At 53.7% G+C, this 18,181-nt stretch overlaps 1 protein-coding gene across 1 annotated transcript in view; it reads left to right on the top strand.

Moving 5' to 3' along the window:
* Positions 1 to 324: 324 nt before the first annotated feature.
* Positions 325 to 18,181, top strand: part of LOC144490093 (TBC1 domain family member 10A-like) — a 25,467-nt gene continuing 7,610 nt past the window's right edge. The window contains exons 1-4 of the mRNA XM_078207901.1: positions 325 to 441; positions 3,159 to 3,265; positions 4,345 to 4,459; positions 10,277 to 10,342. Of these exons, the coding sequence (XP_078064027.1) occupies positions 3,240 to 3,265; positions 4,345 to 4,459; positions 10,277 to 10,342 (207 nt within the window). The 5' untranslated portion in view covers positions 325 to 441; positions 3,159 to 3,239. The remainder of the gene's footprint in view (positions 442 to 3,158; positions 3,266 to 4,344; positions 4,460 to 10,276; positions 10,343 to 18,181) is intronic.

Raw genomic sequence — 18,181 nt, forward strand, 5'->3', positions numbered from 1 at the left:
TAAAATTCTAACAGGGTTAGACAGGGTAGATTCAGAAAGAATGTTCCCGATGGTGGGGGGAGTCCAGAACTAGGGGTCAGAGTTTGAGGATAAGGGGTAAACCTTTTAGGACTGAGGTGGGGAGAAATTTCTTCACCCAGAGGGTGGTGAATGTGTGGAATTCACTCCCACAGAAAGTAGTTGAGGCCAAAACGTTGTGTGATTTCAGGAAGAAATTAGATATCGCTCTTGGGGCGAAAGGGATCGAGGGATATGGGGGGAAGGGGGGGGATCAGGATATTGAATTCGATGATCAGCCAGCCACACTAATGACCTCTGCCCTTTCACCCCTAGGTGAGGTTACGTTGTCGAAAGGGCATTCCTGCCTCAGTGCGAGCAATCAGCTGGCCAGCGCTGTGCGCAGGAAGCATCAAAAAACAGGAGAATAAACGGGTCTACGAGGTAAGGAACGATTCCACAAGAGCACGGGGTTGGATACAGAGTAAAGCTCCCTCTACACTGTCCCCATCAAACACTCCCAGGACAGGTACAGCACTGGGTTAGATACAGAGTAAAGCTCCCTCTACACTGTCCCCATCAAACACTCCCAGGACAGGTACAGCACTTGGTTAGATACAGAGTAAAGCTCCCTCTACACTGTCCCCATCAAACACTCCCAGGACAGGTACAGCACGGGGTTAGATACAGAGTAAAGCTCCCTCTACACTGTCCCCATCAAACACTCCCAGGACAGGGACAGCACGGGGTTAGATACAGAGTAAAGCTCCCTCTACACTGTCCCCCATCAAACACTCCCAGGACAGGTACAGCACGGGGTTAGATACAGAGTAAAGCTCCCTCTACACTGTCCCCATCAAACACTCCCAGGACAGGTACAGCACGGGGTTAGATACAGAGTAAAGCTCCCTCTACACTGTCCCCATCAAACACTCCCAGGACAGGTACAGCACGGGGTTAGATACAGAGTAAAGCTCCCTCTACACTGTCCCCATCAAACACTCCCAGGACAGGTACAGCACGGGGTTAGATACAGAGTAAAGCTCCCTCTACACTGTCCCCATCAAACACTCCCAGGACAGGTACAGCACGGGGTTAGATACAGAGTAAAGCTCCCTCTACACTGTCCCCATCAAACACTTCCAGGACAGGTACAGCACGGGGTGAGATACAGAGTAAAGCTCCCTCTACACTGTCCCCATCAAACACTCCCAGGACAGGTACAGCACGGGGTTAGATACAGAGTAAAGCTCCCTCTACACTGTCCCCCATCAAACACTCCCAGGACAGGTACAGCACGGGGTTACAGAGTAAAGCTCCCTCTACACTGTCCCCCATCAAACACTCCCAGGACAGGTACAGCACGGGGTCAGATACAGAGTAAAGCTCCCTCTACACTGTCCCCATCAAACACTCCCAGGACAGGTACAGCACGGGGTTAGATACAGAGTAAAGCTCCCTCTACACTGTCCCCATCAAACACTCCCAGGACAGGTACAGCACGGGGTTAGATACAGAGTAAAGCTCCCTCTACACTGTCCCCATCAAACACTCCCAGGACAGGTACAGCACGGGGTGAGATACAGAGTAAAGCTCCCTCTACACTGTCCCCATCAAACACTCCCAGGACAGGTACAGCACAGGGTTAGATACAGAGTAAAGCTCCCTCTACACTGTCCCCCATCAAACACTCCCAGGACAGGTACAGCACGGGGTTAGATACAGAGTAAAGCTCCCTCTACACTGTCCCCATCAAACACTCCCAGGACAGGTACAGCACGGGGTCAGATACAGAGTAAAGCTCCCTCTGCACTGTCCCCATCAAACACTCCCAGGACAGGTACAGCACGGGGTCAGATACAGAGTAAAGCTCCCTCGACACTGTCCCCATCAAACACTCCCAGGACAGGTACAGCACGGGGTTAGATACAGAGTAAAGCTCCCTCTACACTGTCCCCATCAAACACTCCCAGGACAGGTACAGCACGGGGTTAGATACAGAGTAAAGCTCCCTCTACAAGGTCCCCATTGTCACACTTATTGGGATACAGTGAAAAGTATTCTTTATCGCGCACTATTCTGACAAAGCATACCGTTCATAGAGTACAGAGGGGAGAAGGAAAGGAGAGGGTGCAGAATGTAGTGTTACAGTCATAGCTAGGGTGTAGAGAAAGATCAACTTAATGCGAGGTATTTCCATTCAAAAGTCTGACAGCAGCAGGGAAGAAGCTGTTCTTGAGTCGGTCGGTGCGTGACCTCAGACTTTTGTATATTTTTCCCCGACGGAAGAAGGTGGAAGAGAGAATGTCCGGGGTGCGTGGGGTCCTTGATTATGCTGGCTGCTTTTCCCGAGGCAGCGGGAAGTGTAGACAGAGTCAATGGATGGGAGGCTGGTTTGCGTGATGGATTGGGCTACATTCACGACCCTTTGTAGCCTTGGGCAGAGCAGGAGCCCAGACCAAGCTGTGATACAACCAGAAAGAATGCTTTCTATGGAGCATCTGTAAAAGTTGGTGAGAGTCGTAGCTGACATGCCAAATTTCCTTCGTCTTCTGAGAAAGTAGAGGTGTTCTCCCTGGAAAGATGGAGAATGAGGGGAGGTCTAATAGAGGTGTACAACATTATGAAGGGGATAGATAGGGTGAACGGTGGGAAGCTTTTTCCCAGGTCGGAGGTGACGATCACGAGGGGTCACGGGCTCAAGGTGAGAGGGGCGAAGTATAACTCAGATATCAGAGGGATGTTTTTTACACAGAGGGTGGTGGGGGCCTGGAATGCGCTGCCAAGTAGGGTGGTGGAGGCAGGCACGCTGACATCGTTTAAGACTGACCTGGATAGTCACATGAGCAGCCTGGGAATGGAGGGATACAAATGGATTGTCAAGTTGGACCAAGGAGCGGCACAGGCTTGGAGGGCCGAAGGGCCTGTTTCCTGTGCTGTACTGTTCTTTGTTCTTTGTGTTGGTGGGGCTTCCTTAACTATAGTGTCGGTGTGGAGGGACCAGGACAGTTTGTTGGTGATCTGGACACCTGGAAACCTGAAGTTCTCGACTACCGGTTTGGGATGGTGGAGGTGCTTGGTAAATGCAGATTGATCATGATGCTTCCTGATAGTTTCTTCCCCCTCTCCCCCCACTCACCCTCCCGTTTTGTGCCTTGCAGCAGTTACACCAAGCCCCGGGCGACCGGCAGTGGCTCGACGCCATTGAGAAGGATCTACATCGCCAGTTTCCGTTCCATGAGATGTTCCTGTCACGAGAAGGAAACGGGTGAGAGCGATGGATGTTCGAGAATTCTGTCACCGTCGTGTTATCCAGGGTCTCCACAATTCACTCAACTTCCTCCTCCTGTTCCTGTGTAACAGGCTGGAGAAGGGGCTGAATGGGGCCTCCTGTTCCTCTGTAACAGGCTGGAGAAGGGGCTGAATGGCCTCCTCCTGTTCCTGTGTAACAGGCTGGAGAAGGGGCTGAATGGGGCCTCCTCCTGTTCCTGTGTAACAGGCTGGAGAAGGGGCTGAATGGGGCCTCCTCCTGTTCCTGTGTTACAGGCTGGAGAAGGGGCTGAATGGAGCCTCCTCCTGTTCCTGTGTAACAGGCTGGAGAAGGGGCTGAATGGCCTCCTCCTGTTCCTGTGTAACAGGCTGGAGAAGGGGCTGAATGGCCTCCTCCTGTTCCTGTGTAACAGGCTGGGGAAGGGGCTGAATGGAGCCTCCTCCTGTTCCTGTGTAACAGGCTGGGCAAGGGGCTGAATGGAGCCTCCTCCTGTTCCTGTGTAACAGGCTGGAGAAGGGGCTGAATGGCCTCCTCCTGTTCCTGTGTAACAGGCTGGAGAAGGGGCTGAATGGCCTCCTCCTGTTCCTGTGTAACAGGCTGGAGAAGGGGCTGAATGGGGCCTCCTCCTGTTCCTGTGTAACAGGCTGGAGAAGGGGCTGAATGGCCTCCTCCTGTTCCTGTGTAACAGGCTGGAGAAGGGGCTGAATGGGGCCTCCTCCTGTTCCTGTGTAACAGGCTGGAGAAGGGGCTGAATGGGGCCTCCTCCTGTTCCTGTGTAACAGGCTGGAGAAGGGGCTGAATGGGGCCTCTTCCTGTTCCTGTGTAACAGGCTGGAGAAGGGGCTGAATGGGGCCTCCTCCTGTTCCTGTGTAACAGGCTGGAGAAGGGGCTGAATGGGGCCTCCTCCTGTTCCTGTGTAACAGGCTGGAGAAGGGGCTGAATGGGGCCTCCTCCTGTTCCTGTGTAACAGGCTGGAGAAGGGGCTGAATGGGGCCTCCTCCTGTTCCTGTGTAACAGGCTGGAGAAGGGGCTGAATTCTCCACGCTCTAAGTTCAGTGTCTGTGTATTTGTTACAGGCAGAAGGATCTCTACAACATCCTGAAGGCGTACACTGTGTATAAACGTGAGGAGGGATATTGTCAGGCTCAGGGTCCTGTGGCCGCTGTGCTCCTGATGCACATGCCCGCAGAGGTAAGCTTTGATTTGACTTAATTTATTATTGTCACATGGCCACGGCAGGACAGGACTGGCAGCTCAATGTTCCCGGGTACAGATGCTATAAGAACATAAGAACTAGGAGCAGGAGTAGGCCATCTGGCCCCTCGAGCCTGCTCCGCCATTCAATAAGATCATGGCTGATCTTTTTGTGGACTCAGCTCCACTTACCCACCCGCTCACCATAACCCTTAATTCCTTCACTGTTCAAAAATCTATCTATCCTTGCCTTAAAAACATTCACTGAGGGAGCCTCAACTGGGCAGGGAATTCCACAGATTCACAACCCTTTGTGTGAAGAAGTTCCTCCTCAACTCAGTCCTAAATCTGCTCCCCCTTATTTTGAGGCCATGCCCCCGAGTTCTAGTTTCACCCACCAGTGGAAACAACTTCCCTGCTTCTATCTTACCTATTCCCTTCATAATCTTATATGTTTCTGTAAGATCTCCCCTCATTCTTCTGAATTCCAATGAGTGTAGCCCCAGTCTACTCAGTCTCTCCTCATAAGCCAACCCTCTCAACTCCGGAAATATAGAACAGAAGGTCAGAGGAAGTTGCAGCTTTGATTAGGGAAAACATCATGGCCGTACTGAGAGGGGATATATTACCGAGGATTCGCCCACTGACTCTGTATGGTTTGAACTGAGAAATAAGAAGGGGGAAATCACTTCGCTTTGAGGGCAACAACCTCAGGCTAAAGGGACGAACTTTTAAAACGGAGATGAGGAGGAATTTCTTCAGCCAGAGAGTGGTGAATCTGTGGAACTCTTTGTCACAGAGGAGGCCGGGTCATTGAGTGTCTTTAAGACAGAGATAGATAGGTTCTTGATTAATAAGGGGATCAGGGGTTATGGGGAAAAGGCAGGAGAATGGGGATGAGAAAAATATCAGCCATGATTGAATGGCGGAGCAGACTCGATGGGCCGAGTGGCCTCATTCTGCTCCTATGTCTTATGGTCTTCTAGTCTTATGGACTATAGGCCCCCAAATAATCGGCAGGAAATTGAGGAGCAAATATGTAAGGAGATTACAGATGGCTCCAAGAAAAATAGGGTGGTAATTGTGGGAAATTTACCACTTTGGAGTCAGACTTGGAGGTTTCGACAAAACAGTTTTATTTTGGACAAAGCTTTGGGAGAAAGCACTGGTACTCCGCAGTACTTGGCAGCGACCTTCTCAACTACACAATGGTAGTTGATCATCTTTATACCTTTTAGACAATAGGCAGTACGGACATTAGCCGTTAACACATCGTTACAAGTTGAGTAGACAGATATGGACATCGATAGTTAACACATCGTTACAAGCAGACAGGTACATACATGGACAGTTAACACATCATTGTTCATAGAATGGATACATTTATGCAGTTATGTCCTCTATCAATGACTGGTTTCGATCTATACATTCAGTGGCTGATCTTGTTGCATTTATGTATTTTTGTCGCCATCTGTGGCTGACCTTATTATCAGACTCATTGATCTGGGTCTGCTCTTATCTAAAGTGCCTCAAGCTCTGACCAGCTTCCTGCAGCAATGCAGATACTGCAGGTTTTAACTCTGTGTAACTGTCTGTGCTAAAAGCCAATGCCTGTTAATGTCCCTTCCCAGGTAACCATTTTGTGTCCATCACTTTAATTCCACCATAACAGTAATAGTAGGGGATTTTAACTTTCCCAACATTGACTGGGACAGCCATAGTATTAGAGGGTTGGATGGAGAGAAATTTGTTGAGTGTATTCAGGAGGAATTTCTCATTCAGTATGTGGACGGCCCGACTAGAGAGGGGGCAAAACGTGACCTCCTCTTGGGGAATAAGGAAGGGCAGGTGACAGAAGTGTTGGTGAGGGATCACTTTGGGACCAGTGACCATTATTCCATTAGTTTTAAGATAGCAATGGAGAATGATAGGTCTGGTCCAAAAGTTAAAATTCTAAATTGGGGCAAGGCCAATTTTGATGGTTTCAGGCAGGAACTTTCAACAGTTAATTGGGGGAGTCTGTGGGAAGGCAAAGGGACGTCTGGTAAGTGGGAGGCTTTCAAAAGTGTGTTAACCAGGGTTCAGGGTAAACACATTCCTCTTAGAGTGAAGGGCAAGGCTGGCAGAAGTCGGGAACCCTGGATGACTCGGGATATTGAGGCCCTGGTCAAGAAGACGAAAGAGGCACATGACGTGCATAGGCAGCTGGGATCAAGTGGATCCCTTGAAGAGTATAGGGGGTGTAGGAGTAGAGTTAAGAGAGAAATCAGGAGGGCAAAAAGGGGACACGAGATTGTTTTGGCAGATAAGGCAAAGGAGAATCCAAAAAGCTTCTACAAATACATAAAGGGCAAAAGAGTAACAAGGGAGAGAGTAGGGCCTCGAAAGGATCAACAAGGTCATCTATGTGTGGATCCACAAGAGATGGGTGAGATCCGAAATGAATATTTCTCATCAGTATTTACTGTTGAGAGAAGCATGGATGTTAGGGAACTTGGGGAAATAAATAGTGATGTCTTGAGGAGTGTACATATTACAGAGAAGGAGGTGCTGGAAGTCTTAAAGCGGATCAAGGTAGATAAATCCCCGGGACCTGATGAAGAATATCCCAGGACATTGTGGGAGGCTAGGGAGGAAATTGTGGGTCCCCCAGCCGAGATATTTGAATCATCGATAGTCACGGGTGAGGTGCCTGAAGATTGGAGAGTGGCAAATGTTGTGCCTTTGTTTAAAAAGGGCTGCAGGGAAAAGCCTGGGAACTACAGGCCAGTGAGCCTCACATCTGTGGTGGGTAAATTGTTGGAAGGTATTTTGAGAGACTGGATCTACAGGCATTTAGAGACGCAAGGACTGATTAGGGACAGTCAGCATGGCTTTGTGAGTGGAAAATCATGTCTCACAAATTTGATTGAGTTTTTTGAAGGGGTAACCAAGAAGGTAGATGAGGGCAGTGCAGTTGATGCTGTCTACATGGACTTTAGCAAGGCCTTTGACAAGGTACCGCATGGAGGTTCTTGACAGAAGCCAGAGGGTGGTTGTAGAGAGTTGTTTTTCAAACTGGAGGCCTGTGACCAGCGGTGTGCCTCAGGGATCAGTGCTGGGCCCACTGTTATCTGTCATTTATATTAATGATTTGGATGAGAATATAGGGGGCATGGTTAGTAAGTTTGCAGATGACACCAAGATTGGTGGCATAGTGGACAGTGAAGAAAGTTATCTCCAATTGCAACGGGATCTTGATCAATTGGGCCAGTGGGCTGACGAATGGCAGATGGAGTTTAATTTAGATAAATGCGAGGTGGTGCATTTTGGTCGATTGAACCAGGGCAGGTCTTACTCAGTTAATGGTAGGACGCTGGGGAGAGGTACAGAACAAAGAGATCTAGGGGTACATGTTCATAGCTCCTTGAAAGTGGAGTCACAGGTGGACAGAGTGGTGAAGAAGGCATTCGGCATGCTTGGTTTCATTGGTCAGAACATTGAATACAGGAGTTGAGACGTCTTGTTGAAGTTGTACAAGACATTGGTAAGGCCACACTTGGAATACTGTGTACAGTTCTGGTCACCCTATTATAGAAAGGATATTATTAAACTAGAAAGAGTGCAGAAAAGATTTACTAGGATGCTACCGGGTCTTGATGGTTTGGGTTATAAGGAGAGGCTGGATAGACTGGGACTATTTTCTCTGGAGTGTAGGAGGCTGAGGGGTGATCTTATAGAGGTCTATAAAATAATGAGGGGCACAGATCAGCTAGATAGTCAATATCTTTTCCCAAAGGTAGGGGAGTCTAAAACTAGAGGGCACAGGTTTAAGGTGAGAGGGGAGAGATACAAAAGTGTCCAGAGGGGCAGTTGTTTCACACAGAGGGTGGTGAGTGTCTGGAACGAGCTGCCAGAGGTAGTAGTAGAGGTGGGTACAATTTTGTCTTTTAAAAAGCAATTAGACAGTTACATGGGTAAGATGGGTATAGAGGGATATGGGCCAAATGCAGGCAATTGGGACTAGCTTAGGGGTTAAAAAAAAGGCGGCATGGACAAGTTGGGCCGAAGGGCCTGTTTCCATGCTGTAAACCTCTCTGACTCTGTATTGGGATACAATGAAAAGTATTGTTTCTTGCGCGCTATACAGACAAAGCATACTGTTCATAGAGAAGGAAAGGAGAGGGTGTAGAATGTAGTGTTACAGTCATAGCTAGGGTGTAGAGAAAGATCAGCTTAATGCGAGGTAGGTCCATTCAAAAGTCTGACAGCAGCAGGGAAGAAGCTGTTCTTGAGTCGGTCGGTCCGTGACCTCAGACTTTTGTATCTTTTTCCCGACGGAAGAAGGTGGAAGAGCCGTGTGCACCATACAGAAACTGCCCTGTGGAACTCACTGCAGGCCGACAAGGTGGCACAGTGGGTTAGCGCTGCTGCCTCACAGCGCCAGGGACCCGGGTTCGATTCCCGGCTCGGGTCACTGTCTGTGCGGAGTCTGCACGTTCTCCCCGTGTCTGCGTGGGTTTCCTCCGGGTGCTCCGGTTTCCTCCCACAGTCTGAAAGACGTGTGGGTTTGGGTGGATTGGCCGTGCTAAATTAACCGTGGTGTCAGGCGGATTAATAGGGTAAATATTTGGGATTACGGGGGTGCGGCATGGGTGGGATTGTTTTGGTGGAAACTCAATGGGCCGAATGGCCTCCTTCTGCACTGTAGGGATAGTAAGATCCTGAGGCTCCTTCGGCAGCACCTTCCAAACCCACCACCTCTACCATCTAGAAGGACAAGGGCAGCAGATACCTGGGAACACCCCCACCTGGAGGCTCCCCTCCGAGTCACTCACCATCCCGACTTGGAAATATATCGGCCGTTCCTTCACTGTCGCTGGGTCCAAATCCTGGAACTCCCTCCCTAACAGCACTGTGGGTGCACCTACACCACACGGGGACTGACTGATGTCCAATAACAATCCTGGAACTCCCTCCCTAACAGCACTGTGGATGTACCTACACCACGCGGGGATTGACTGATGTCCAATAACAATCCTGGAACTCCCTCCCTAACAGCACTGTGGGTGGACCTACCCCACACTGGGACTGACTGATGTCCAATAACAATCCTGGAACTCCCTCCCTAACAGCACTGTGGGTGTACCGACACCACACGGGGACTGACTGATGTCCAATAACAATCCTGGAACTCCCTCCCTAACAGCACTGTGGGTGTACCTACACCACACGGACTGACTGATGTCCAATAATAATCCTGGAACTCACTCTCTAACAGCACTGTGGGTGTACCTACACCACACGGGGACTGACTGATGTCCAATAACAATCCTGGAACTCCCTCCCTAACAGCACTGTGGGTGTACCTACACCACACGGACTGACTGATGTCCAATAATAATCCTGGAACTCACTCTCTAACAGCACTGTGGGTGTACCTACACCACACGGGGACTGACTGATGTCCAATAACAATCCGAGAACTCCCTCCCTAACAGCACTGTGGGTGTACCTACACCACACGGGACAGCAGCGGGTTGAAGATGGCGGCTCACCCACCACCCCCTCAAGGGGCAACAAGGAATGGGTAATAACTGCTGGCCCAGCCAGCGACACCCACATCCCGTGATACACTGGTGGATAAACTGGAGTGAGGAATAAGGAGAGAAAGTGGGTAAGGTGGAGGTTGCGGGATTTGAGGAGCTCTGAGTGACTGTGGCTGAATATTTTGCGATTGGAAGGTTGCATACAGGGCGAAAGAACTCCGATCTCGCTCAGTGCATCTCTCCAGCTCAATAAGTGCCCCCCGCCTCTCATTTCTCTCTCTCACAGGATGCTTTCTGGTGCTTGGTTCAAATATGTGAACTCTACGTCCCAGGCTACTACAGTCAAGGCCTGGTGAGTATTATCGACCGCTCCCCCTGTGCTGTGATCACTCTTTCCTTTCTCGCCAGCTGCAACCCCTGCGCTGTGATCACTCTTTCCTCTCTCTCTCTCTAGCTGCTCCCTGCGCTGTGATCACTCTTTCCTCTCTCTCTAGCTGCTCTCCCTGCGCTGTGATCACTCTTTCCTCTCTCTCTAGCTGCTCCCTGTGCTGTGATCACTCTTTCCTCTCTCTCTAGCTGCTCCCTGTGCTGTGATCACTCTTTCCTCTCTCTCTCGCAGCTCCCTGTGCTGTGATCACTCTTTCCTCTCTCTCTCGCTGCTCCCTGCGCTGTGATCACTCTTTCCTCTCTCTCTAGCTGCTCCCTGCGCTGTGATCACTCTTTCCTCTCTCTCTAGCTGCTCCCTGCACTGTGATCACTCTTTCCTCTCTCTCTCTAGCTGTGCTCCCTGTTCTGTGATCACTCTTTCCTCTCTCTCTAGCTGTGCTCCCTGTGCTGTGATCACTCTTTCCTCTCTCTCTAGCTGTGCTCCCTGCGCTGTGATCACTCTTTCCTCTCTCTCTAGCTGCTCCCTGCGCTGTGATCACTCTTTCCTCTCTCTCTAGCTGTGCTCCCTGTGCTGTGATCACTCTTTCCTCTCTCTCTCGCTGCTCCCTGTGCTGTGATCACTCTTTCCTCTCTCTCTAGCTGCTCTCAGTGCTGTGATCACTCTTTCCTCTCTCTCTAGCTGCTCCCTGCGCTGTGATCACTCTTTCCTCTCTCTCTAGCTGCTCCCTGCGCTGTGATCACTCTTTTCTCTCTCTCTAGCTGCTCCCTGCGCTGTGATCACTCTTTCCTCTCTCTCTAGCTGCTCCCTGTGCTGTGATCACTCTTTCCTCACTCTCTAGCTGCTCCCTGCACTGTGATCACTCTTTCCACTCTCTCTAGCTGCTCCCCCTGCGCTGTGATCACTCTTTACTCTCTCTCTAGCTGCTCCCCCTGTGCTGTGATCACTCTTTCCTCTCTCTCTAGCTGTGCTCCCTGTGCTGTGATCACTCTTTCCTCTCTCTCTAGCTGTGCTCCCTGTGCTGTGATCACTCTTTCCTCTCTCTCTAGCTGCTCCCCCTGCGCTGTGATCACTCTTTCCTCTCTCTCTAGCTGCTCCCTGTGCTGTGATCACTCTTTCCTCTCTCTCTAGCTGTGCTCCCTGTGCTGTGATCACTCTTTCCTCTCTCTCTAGCTGCTCCCCCTGCGCTGTGATCACTCTTTCCTCTCTCTCAAGCTGTGCTCCCTGCGCTGTGATCACTATTCCCTCTCTCTCTAGCTGCTCCCTGCACTGTGATCACTCTTTCCTCTCTCTCTAGCTGCTCCCTGCACTGTGATCACTCTTTCCTCTCTCTAATGCTCCCTGTGCTGTGATCACTCTTTCCTCTCTCTCTAGCTGTGCTCCCTGCGCTGTGATCACTCTTTCCTCTCTCTCTAGCTGCTCCCTGCGCTGTGATCACTCTTTCGTCTCTCTCTAGCTGCTCCCTGCGCTGTGATCACTCTTTCCTCTCTCTCTCGCTGCTCCCTGTGCTGTGATCACTCTTTCCTCTCTCTTTAGCTGCTCCCTGTGCTGTGATCACTCTTTCCTCTCTCTTTAGCTGCTCCCTGTGCTGTGATCACTCTTTCCTCTCTCTCTCGCTGCGCTCCCTGCGCTGTGATCACTCTTTCCTCTCTCTCTCGCTGCACCCTGTGCTGTGATCACTCTTTCCTCTCTCTCTAGCTGCTCCCTGTGCTTTGATCACTCTTTCCTCTCTCTCTAGCTGCTCCCTGTGCTGCGATCACTCTTTCCTCTCTCTCTCGCTGCTCTCCCTGTGCTGTGATCACTCTTTCCTCTCTCTCTGTAGCTGCTCCCTGCGCTGTGATCACTCTTTCCTCTCTCTCTAGCTGCTCCCTGGGCTGTGATCACTCTTTCCTCTCTCTCTAGCACTGCTCCCTGTGCTGTGATCACTCTTTCCTCTCTCTCTAGCTGTGCTCCCTGTGCTGTGATCACTTTTTCCTCTCTCTCTCGCTGCTCCCTGCGCTGTGATCACTCTTTCCTCTCTCTCTCGCTGCTCCCTGTGCTGTGATCACTCTTTCCTCGCTCTCTCGCTGCTCCCTGCGCTGTGATCACTCTTTCCTCTCTCTCTAGCTGCTCCCTGCGCTGTGATCACTCTTTCCTCTCTCTCTCGCTGCTCCCTGTGCTGTGATCACTCTTTCCTCGCTCTCTCGCTGCTCCCTGCGCTGTGATCACTCTTTCCTCTCTCTCTAGCTGTGCTCCCTGTGCTGTGATCACTCTTTCCTCTCTCTCTAGCTGCTCCCTGCGCTGTGATCACTCTTTCCTCTCTCTCTAGCTGCTCCCTGCGCTGTGATCACTCTTTCCTCTCTCTCCAGCTGTGCTCCCTGTGCTGTGATCACTCTTTCCTCTCTCTCTAGCTGCTCCCTGCGCTGTGATCACTCTTTCCTCTCTCTCTAGCTGCTCCCTGCGCTGTGATCACTCTTTCCTCTCTGTCTAGCTGCTCCCTGCGCTGTGATCACTCTTTCCTCTCTCTCTAGCTGCTCCCTGCGCTGTGATCACTCTTTCCTCTCTCTCTAGCTGCTCCCTGCGCTGTGATCACTCTTTCCTCGCTCTCTCGCTGCTCCCTGCGCTGTGATCACTCTTTCCTCTCTCTCTAGCTGCTCCCTGCGCTGTGATCACTCTTTCCTCGCTCTCTCGCTGCTCCCTGTGCTGTGATCACTCTTTCCTCTCTCTCTAGCTGCTCCCTGCGCTGTGATCACTCTTTCCTCTCTCTCTAGCTGCTCCCTGTGCTGTGATCACTATTCCCTCTCTCTCGGGGTCGCTCCCCCTGCGCTGTGATCACTATTCCCTCTCTCTCTCGGGGTTGCTCCCCCTGCGCTGTGATCACTATTCCCTCTCTCTTGGGGTCACTCCCCCTGCGCTGTGATCACTATTCCCTCTCTCTCGGGGTCGCTGCTCCCTGCGCTGTGATCACTATTCCCTCTCTCTCGGGGTCGCTCCCCCTGCGCTGTGATCACTATTCCCTCTCTCTCGGGGTCGCTCCCCCTGCGCTGTGATCACTATTCCCTCTCTCTCGGGGTCGCTCCCCCTGCGCTGTGATCACTATTCTCTCTCTCTCGGGGTCGCTCCCCCTGCGCTGTGATCACTATTCTCTCTCTCTCGGGGTCGCTCCCCCTGTGCTGTGATCACTATTCCCTCTCTCTCGGGGTCGCTCCCCCTGCGCTGTGATCACTATTCTCCCTCTCTCGGGGTCGCTCCCCCTGCGCTGTGATCACTATTCTCTCTCTCTCGGGGTTGCTCCCCCTGCACTGTGATCACTATTCCCTCTCTCTCTCGGGGTCGCTCCCCCTGCGCTGTGATCACTATTCCCTCTCTCTCTCGGGGTCGCTCCCCCTGCGCTGTGATCACTATTCCCTCTCTCTCGGGGTCGCTCCCCCTGCGCTGTGATCACTATTCCCTCTCTCTCTCGGGGTCGCTCCCCCTGCGCTGTGATCACTATTCCCTCTCTCTCGGGGTTGCTGCTCCCTGCGCTGTGATCACTATTCCCTCTCTCTCGGGGTCGCTCCCCCTGCGCTGTGATCACTATTCCCTCTCTCTCGGGGTCGCTCCCCCTGCGCTGTGATCACTATTCCCTCTCTCTCGGGGTCGCTCCCCCTGCTCTGTGATCACTATTCCCTCTCTCTCTCGGGGTTGCTCCCCCTGCGCTGTGATCACTATTCCCTCTCTCTCGGGGTCGCTCCCCCTGCGCTGTGATCACTATTCCCTCTCTCTCTCGGGGTCGCTCCCCTTGCGCTGTGATCACTATTCCCTCTCTCTCTCTCGGGGTCGCTCCCCCTGCGCTGTGATCACTATTCCCTCTCTCTCGGGGTTGCTCCCCCTGCGCTGTGATCACTATTCCCTCTCTCTCGGGGTCGCTCCCCCTGCGCTGTGATCACTATTCCCTCTCTCTCGGGGTCGCTCCCCCTGCGCTGTGATCACTATTCCCTCTCTCTCGGGGTCGCTCCCCCTGCGCTGTGATCACTATTCCCTCTCTCTCGGGGTCGCTCCCCCTGCGCTGTGATCACTATTCCCTCTCTCTCGGGGTCGCTCCCCCTGCGCTGTGATCACTATTCCCTCTCTCTCTCGGGGTTGCTCCCCCTGCGCTGTGATCACTATTCCCTCTCTCTCGGGGTCGCTGCTCCCTGCGCTGTGATCACTATTCCCTCTCTCTTGGGGTCACTCCCCCTGCGCTGTGATCACTATTCCCTCTCTCTCTCGGGGTCGCTCCCCCTGCGCTGTGATCACTATTCCCTCTCTCTCGGGGTCGCTGCTCCCTGCGCTGTGATCACTATTCCCTCTCTCTCGGGGTCGCTCCCCCTGCGCTGTGATCACTATTCCCTCTCTCTCTCGGGGTTGCTCCCCCTGCGCTGTGATCACTATTCCCTCTCTCTCTCGGGGTCGCTCCCCCTGCGCTGTGATCACTATTCCCTCTCTCTCGGGGTCGCTCCCCCTCCGCTGTGATCACTATTCCCTCTCTCGGGGTCGCTCCCCCTGCGCTGTGATCACTATTCCCTCTCTCTCGGGGTCGCTCCCCCTCCGCTGTGATCACTATTCCCTCTCTCTCTCGGGGTCGCTCCACCTGCGCTGTGATCACTATTCCCTCTCTCTCTCGGGGTTGCTCCCCCTCCGCTGTGATCACTATTCCCTCTCTCTCGGGGTCGCTGCTCCCTGCGCTGTGATCACTATTCCCTCTCTCTCGGGGTCGCTCCCCCTCCGCTGTGATCACTATTCCCTCTCTCTCTCGGGGTCGCTCCCCCTGCGCTGTGATCACTATTCCCTCTCTCTCTCTCGGGGTCGCTCCCCCTGCGCTGTGATCACTATTCCCTCTCTCTCTCTCGGGGTCGCTCCCCCTGCGCTGTGATCACTATTCCCTCTCTCTCTCTCGGGGTCGCTCCCCCTGCGCTGTGATCACTATTCCCTCTCTCTCTCTCGGGGTCGCTCCCCCTGCGCTGTGATCACTATTCCCTCTCTCTTGGGGTCGCTCCCCCTGCGCTGTGATCACTATTCCCTCTCTCTCTCAGGGTCGCTCCCCCTGCGCTGTGATCACTATTCCCTCTCTCTCGGGGTCGCTCCCCCTCCGCTGTGATCACTATTCCCTCTCTCTCTCGGGGTTGCTCCCCCTGCGCTGTGATCACTATTCCCTCTCTCTCTCGGGGTTGCTCCCCCTGCGCTGTGATCACTATCGCTCCCCCTGACTGCTGTGATCACTATTCCCTCTCTCTCTCTCGGGGTCGCTCCCCCTGCGCTGTGATCACTATTCCCTCTCTCTATCGGGGTCGCTCCCCCTGCGCTGTGATCACTATTCCCTCTCTCTCGGGGTCGCTCCCCCTGCGCTGTGATCACTATTCCCTCTCTCTCTCTCGGGGTCGCTCCCCCTGCGCTGTGATCACTATTCCCTCTCTCTCGGGGTCGCTCCCCCTGCGCTGTGATCACTATTCCCTCTCTCTCGGGGTTGCTCCCCCTGCGCTGTGATCACTATTCCCTCTCTCTCGGCGTCGCTCCCCCTGCGCTGTGATCACTATTCCCTCTCTCTCGGGGTCACTCCCCCTGCGCTGTGATCACTATTCCCTCTCTCTCGGGGTCGCTCCCCCTGCGCTGTGATCACTATTCCCTCTCTCTCTCTCGGGGTCGCTCCCCCTGCGCTGTGATCACTATTTCCTTTCTCTCGGGGTCGCTCCCCCTGCGCTGTGATCACTATTCCCTCTCTCTCTCTCGGGGTCGCTCCCCCTGCGCTGTGATCACTATTCCCTCTCTCTCTCTCGGGGTCGCTCCCCCTGCGCTGTGATCCCTATTCCCTCTCTCTCGGAGTCGCTCCCCCTGCGCTGTGATCACTATTCCCTCTCTCTCGGGGTCGCTCCCCCTGCGCTGTGATCACTATTCCCTCTCTCTCGGGGTTGCTCCCCCTGCACTGTGATCACTATTCCCTCTCTCTCGTGGTCGCTCCCCCTGCGCTGTGATCACTATTCCCTCTCTCTCGGGGGCGCTCCCTCTGCGCTGTGATCACTATTCCCTCTCTCTCGTGGTCGCTCCCCCTGCGCTGTGATCACTATTCCCTCTCTCTCGGGGGCGCTCCCTCTGCGCTGTGATCACTATTCCCTCTCTCTCGGGGTTGCTCCCCCTGCACTGTGATCACTATTCCCTCTCTCTCGTGGTCGCTCCCCCTGCGCTGTGATCACTATTCCCTCTCTCTCGGGGGCGCTCCCTCTGCACTGTGATCACTATTCCCTCTCTCTCGTGGTCGCTCCCCCTGCGCTGTGATCACTATTCCCTCTCTCTCGGGGGCGCTCCCTCTGCGCTGTGATCACTATTCCCTCTCTCTCGGGGTCGCTCCCCCTGCGCTGTCATCACTATTCCCTCCCTCTCTCGCGGGGTCGCTCCCCCTGACTGCTGTGATCACTATTCCCTCTCTCTCGGGGTTGCTCCCCCTGCGCTGTGATCACTATTCCCTCTCTCTCGGGGTCGCTCCCCCTGCGCTGTGATCACTATTCCCTCTCTCTCGGGGTCGCTCCCCCTGCGCTGTGATTACTATTCCCTCTCTCTCGGGGTTGCTCCCACTGCGCTGTGATCACTATTCCCTCTCTCTCTCTCGGGGTTGCTCCCCCTGCGCTGTGATCACTATTCCCTCTCTCTCGGGGTCGCTGCTCCCTGCGCTGTGATCACTATTCTCTCTCTCTCGGGGTCGCTCCCCCTGCGCTGTGATCACTATTCCCTCTCTCTCGGGGTCACTCCCCCTGCGCTGTGATCACTATTCCCTCTCTCTCGGGGTCGCTCCCCCTGCGCTGTGATCACTATTCCCTCTCTCTCTCTCGGGGTCGCTCCCCCTGCGCTGTGATCACTATTCCCTCTCTCTCGGGGTCGCTCCCCCTGCGCTGTGATCACTATTCCCTCTCTCTCTCTCGGGGTCGCTCCCCCTGCGCTGTGATCACTATTCCCTCTCTCTCGGGGTCGCTCCCCCTGCGCTGTGATCACTATTCCCTCTCTCTCGGGGTTGCTCCCCCTGCGCTGTGATCACTATTCCCTCTCTCTCGGCGTCGCTCCCCCTGCGCTGTGATCACTATTCCCTCTCTCTCGGGGTCACTCCCCCTGCGCTGTGATCACTATTCCCTCTCTCTCGGGGTCGCTCCCCCTGCGCTGTGATCACTATTCCCTCTCTCTCTCTCGGGGTCGCTCCCCCTGCGCTGTGATCACTATTTCCTTTCTCTCGGGGTCGCTCCCCCTGCGCTGTGATCACTATTCCCTCTCTCTCTCTCGGGGTCGCTCCCCCTTCGCTGTGATCACTATTCCCTCTCTCTCTCTCGGGGTCGCTCCCCCTGCGCTGTGATCCCTATTCCCTCTCTCTCGGAGTCGCTCCCCCTGCGCTGTGATCACTATTCCCTCTCTTTCGGGGTCGCTCCCCCTGCGCTGTGATCACTATTCCCTCTCTCTCGGGGTTGCTCCCCCTGCACTGTGATCACTATTCCCTCTCTCTCGGGGTCGCTCCCCCTGCGCTGTGATCACTATTCCCTCTCTCTCGGGGTCGCTCCCTCTGCGCTGTGATCACTATTCCCTCTCTCTCGGGGTCGCTCCCCCTGCGCTGTGATCACTATTCCCTCCCTCTCTCTCGGGGTCGCTCCCCCTGACTGCTGTGATCACTATTCCCTCTCTCTCGGGGTTGCTCCCCCTGCGCTGTGATCACTATTCCCTCTCTCTCGGGGTTGCTCCCCCTGCGCTGTGATCACTATTCCCTCTCTCTCGGGGTCGCTCCCCCTGCGCTGTGATTACTATTCCCTCTCTCTCTCGGGGTCGCTCCCCCTG

This window comes from Mustelus asterias, unplaced genomic scaffold (assembly GCF_964213995.1).
Source record: "Mustelus asterias unplaced genomic scaffold, sMusAst1.hap1.1 HAP1_SCAFFOLD_2864, whole genome shotgun sequence".
In the NCBI taxonomy this organism is placed as follows: Eukaryota; Metazoa; Chordata; class Chondrichthyes; order Carcharhiniformes; family Triakidae; genus Mustelus; species Mustelus asterias.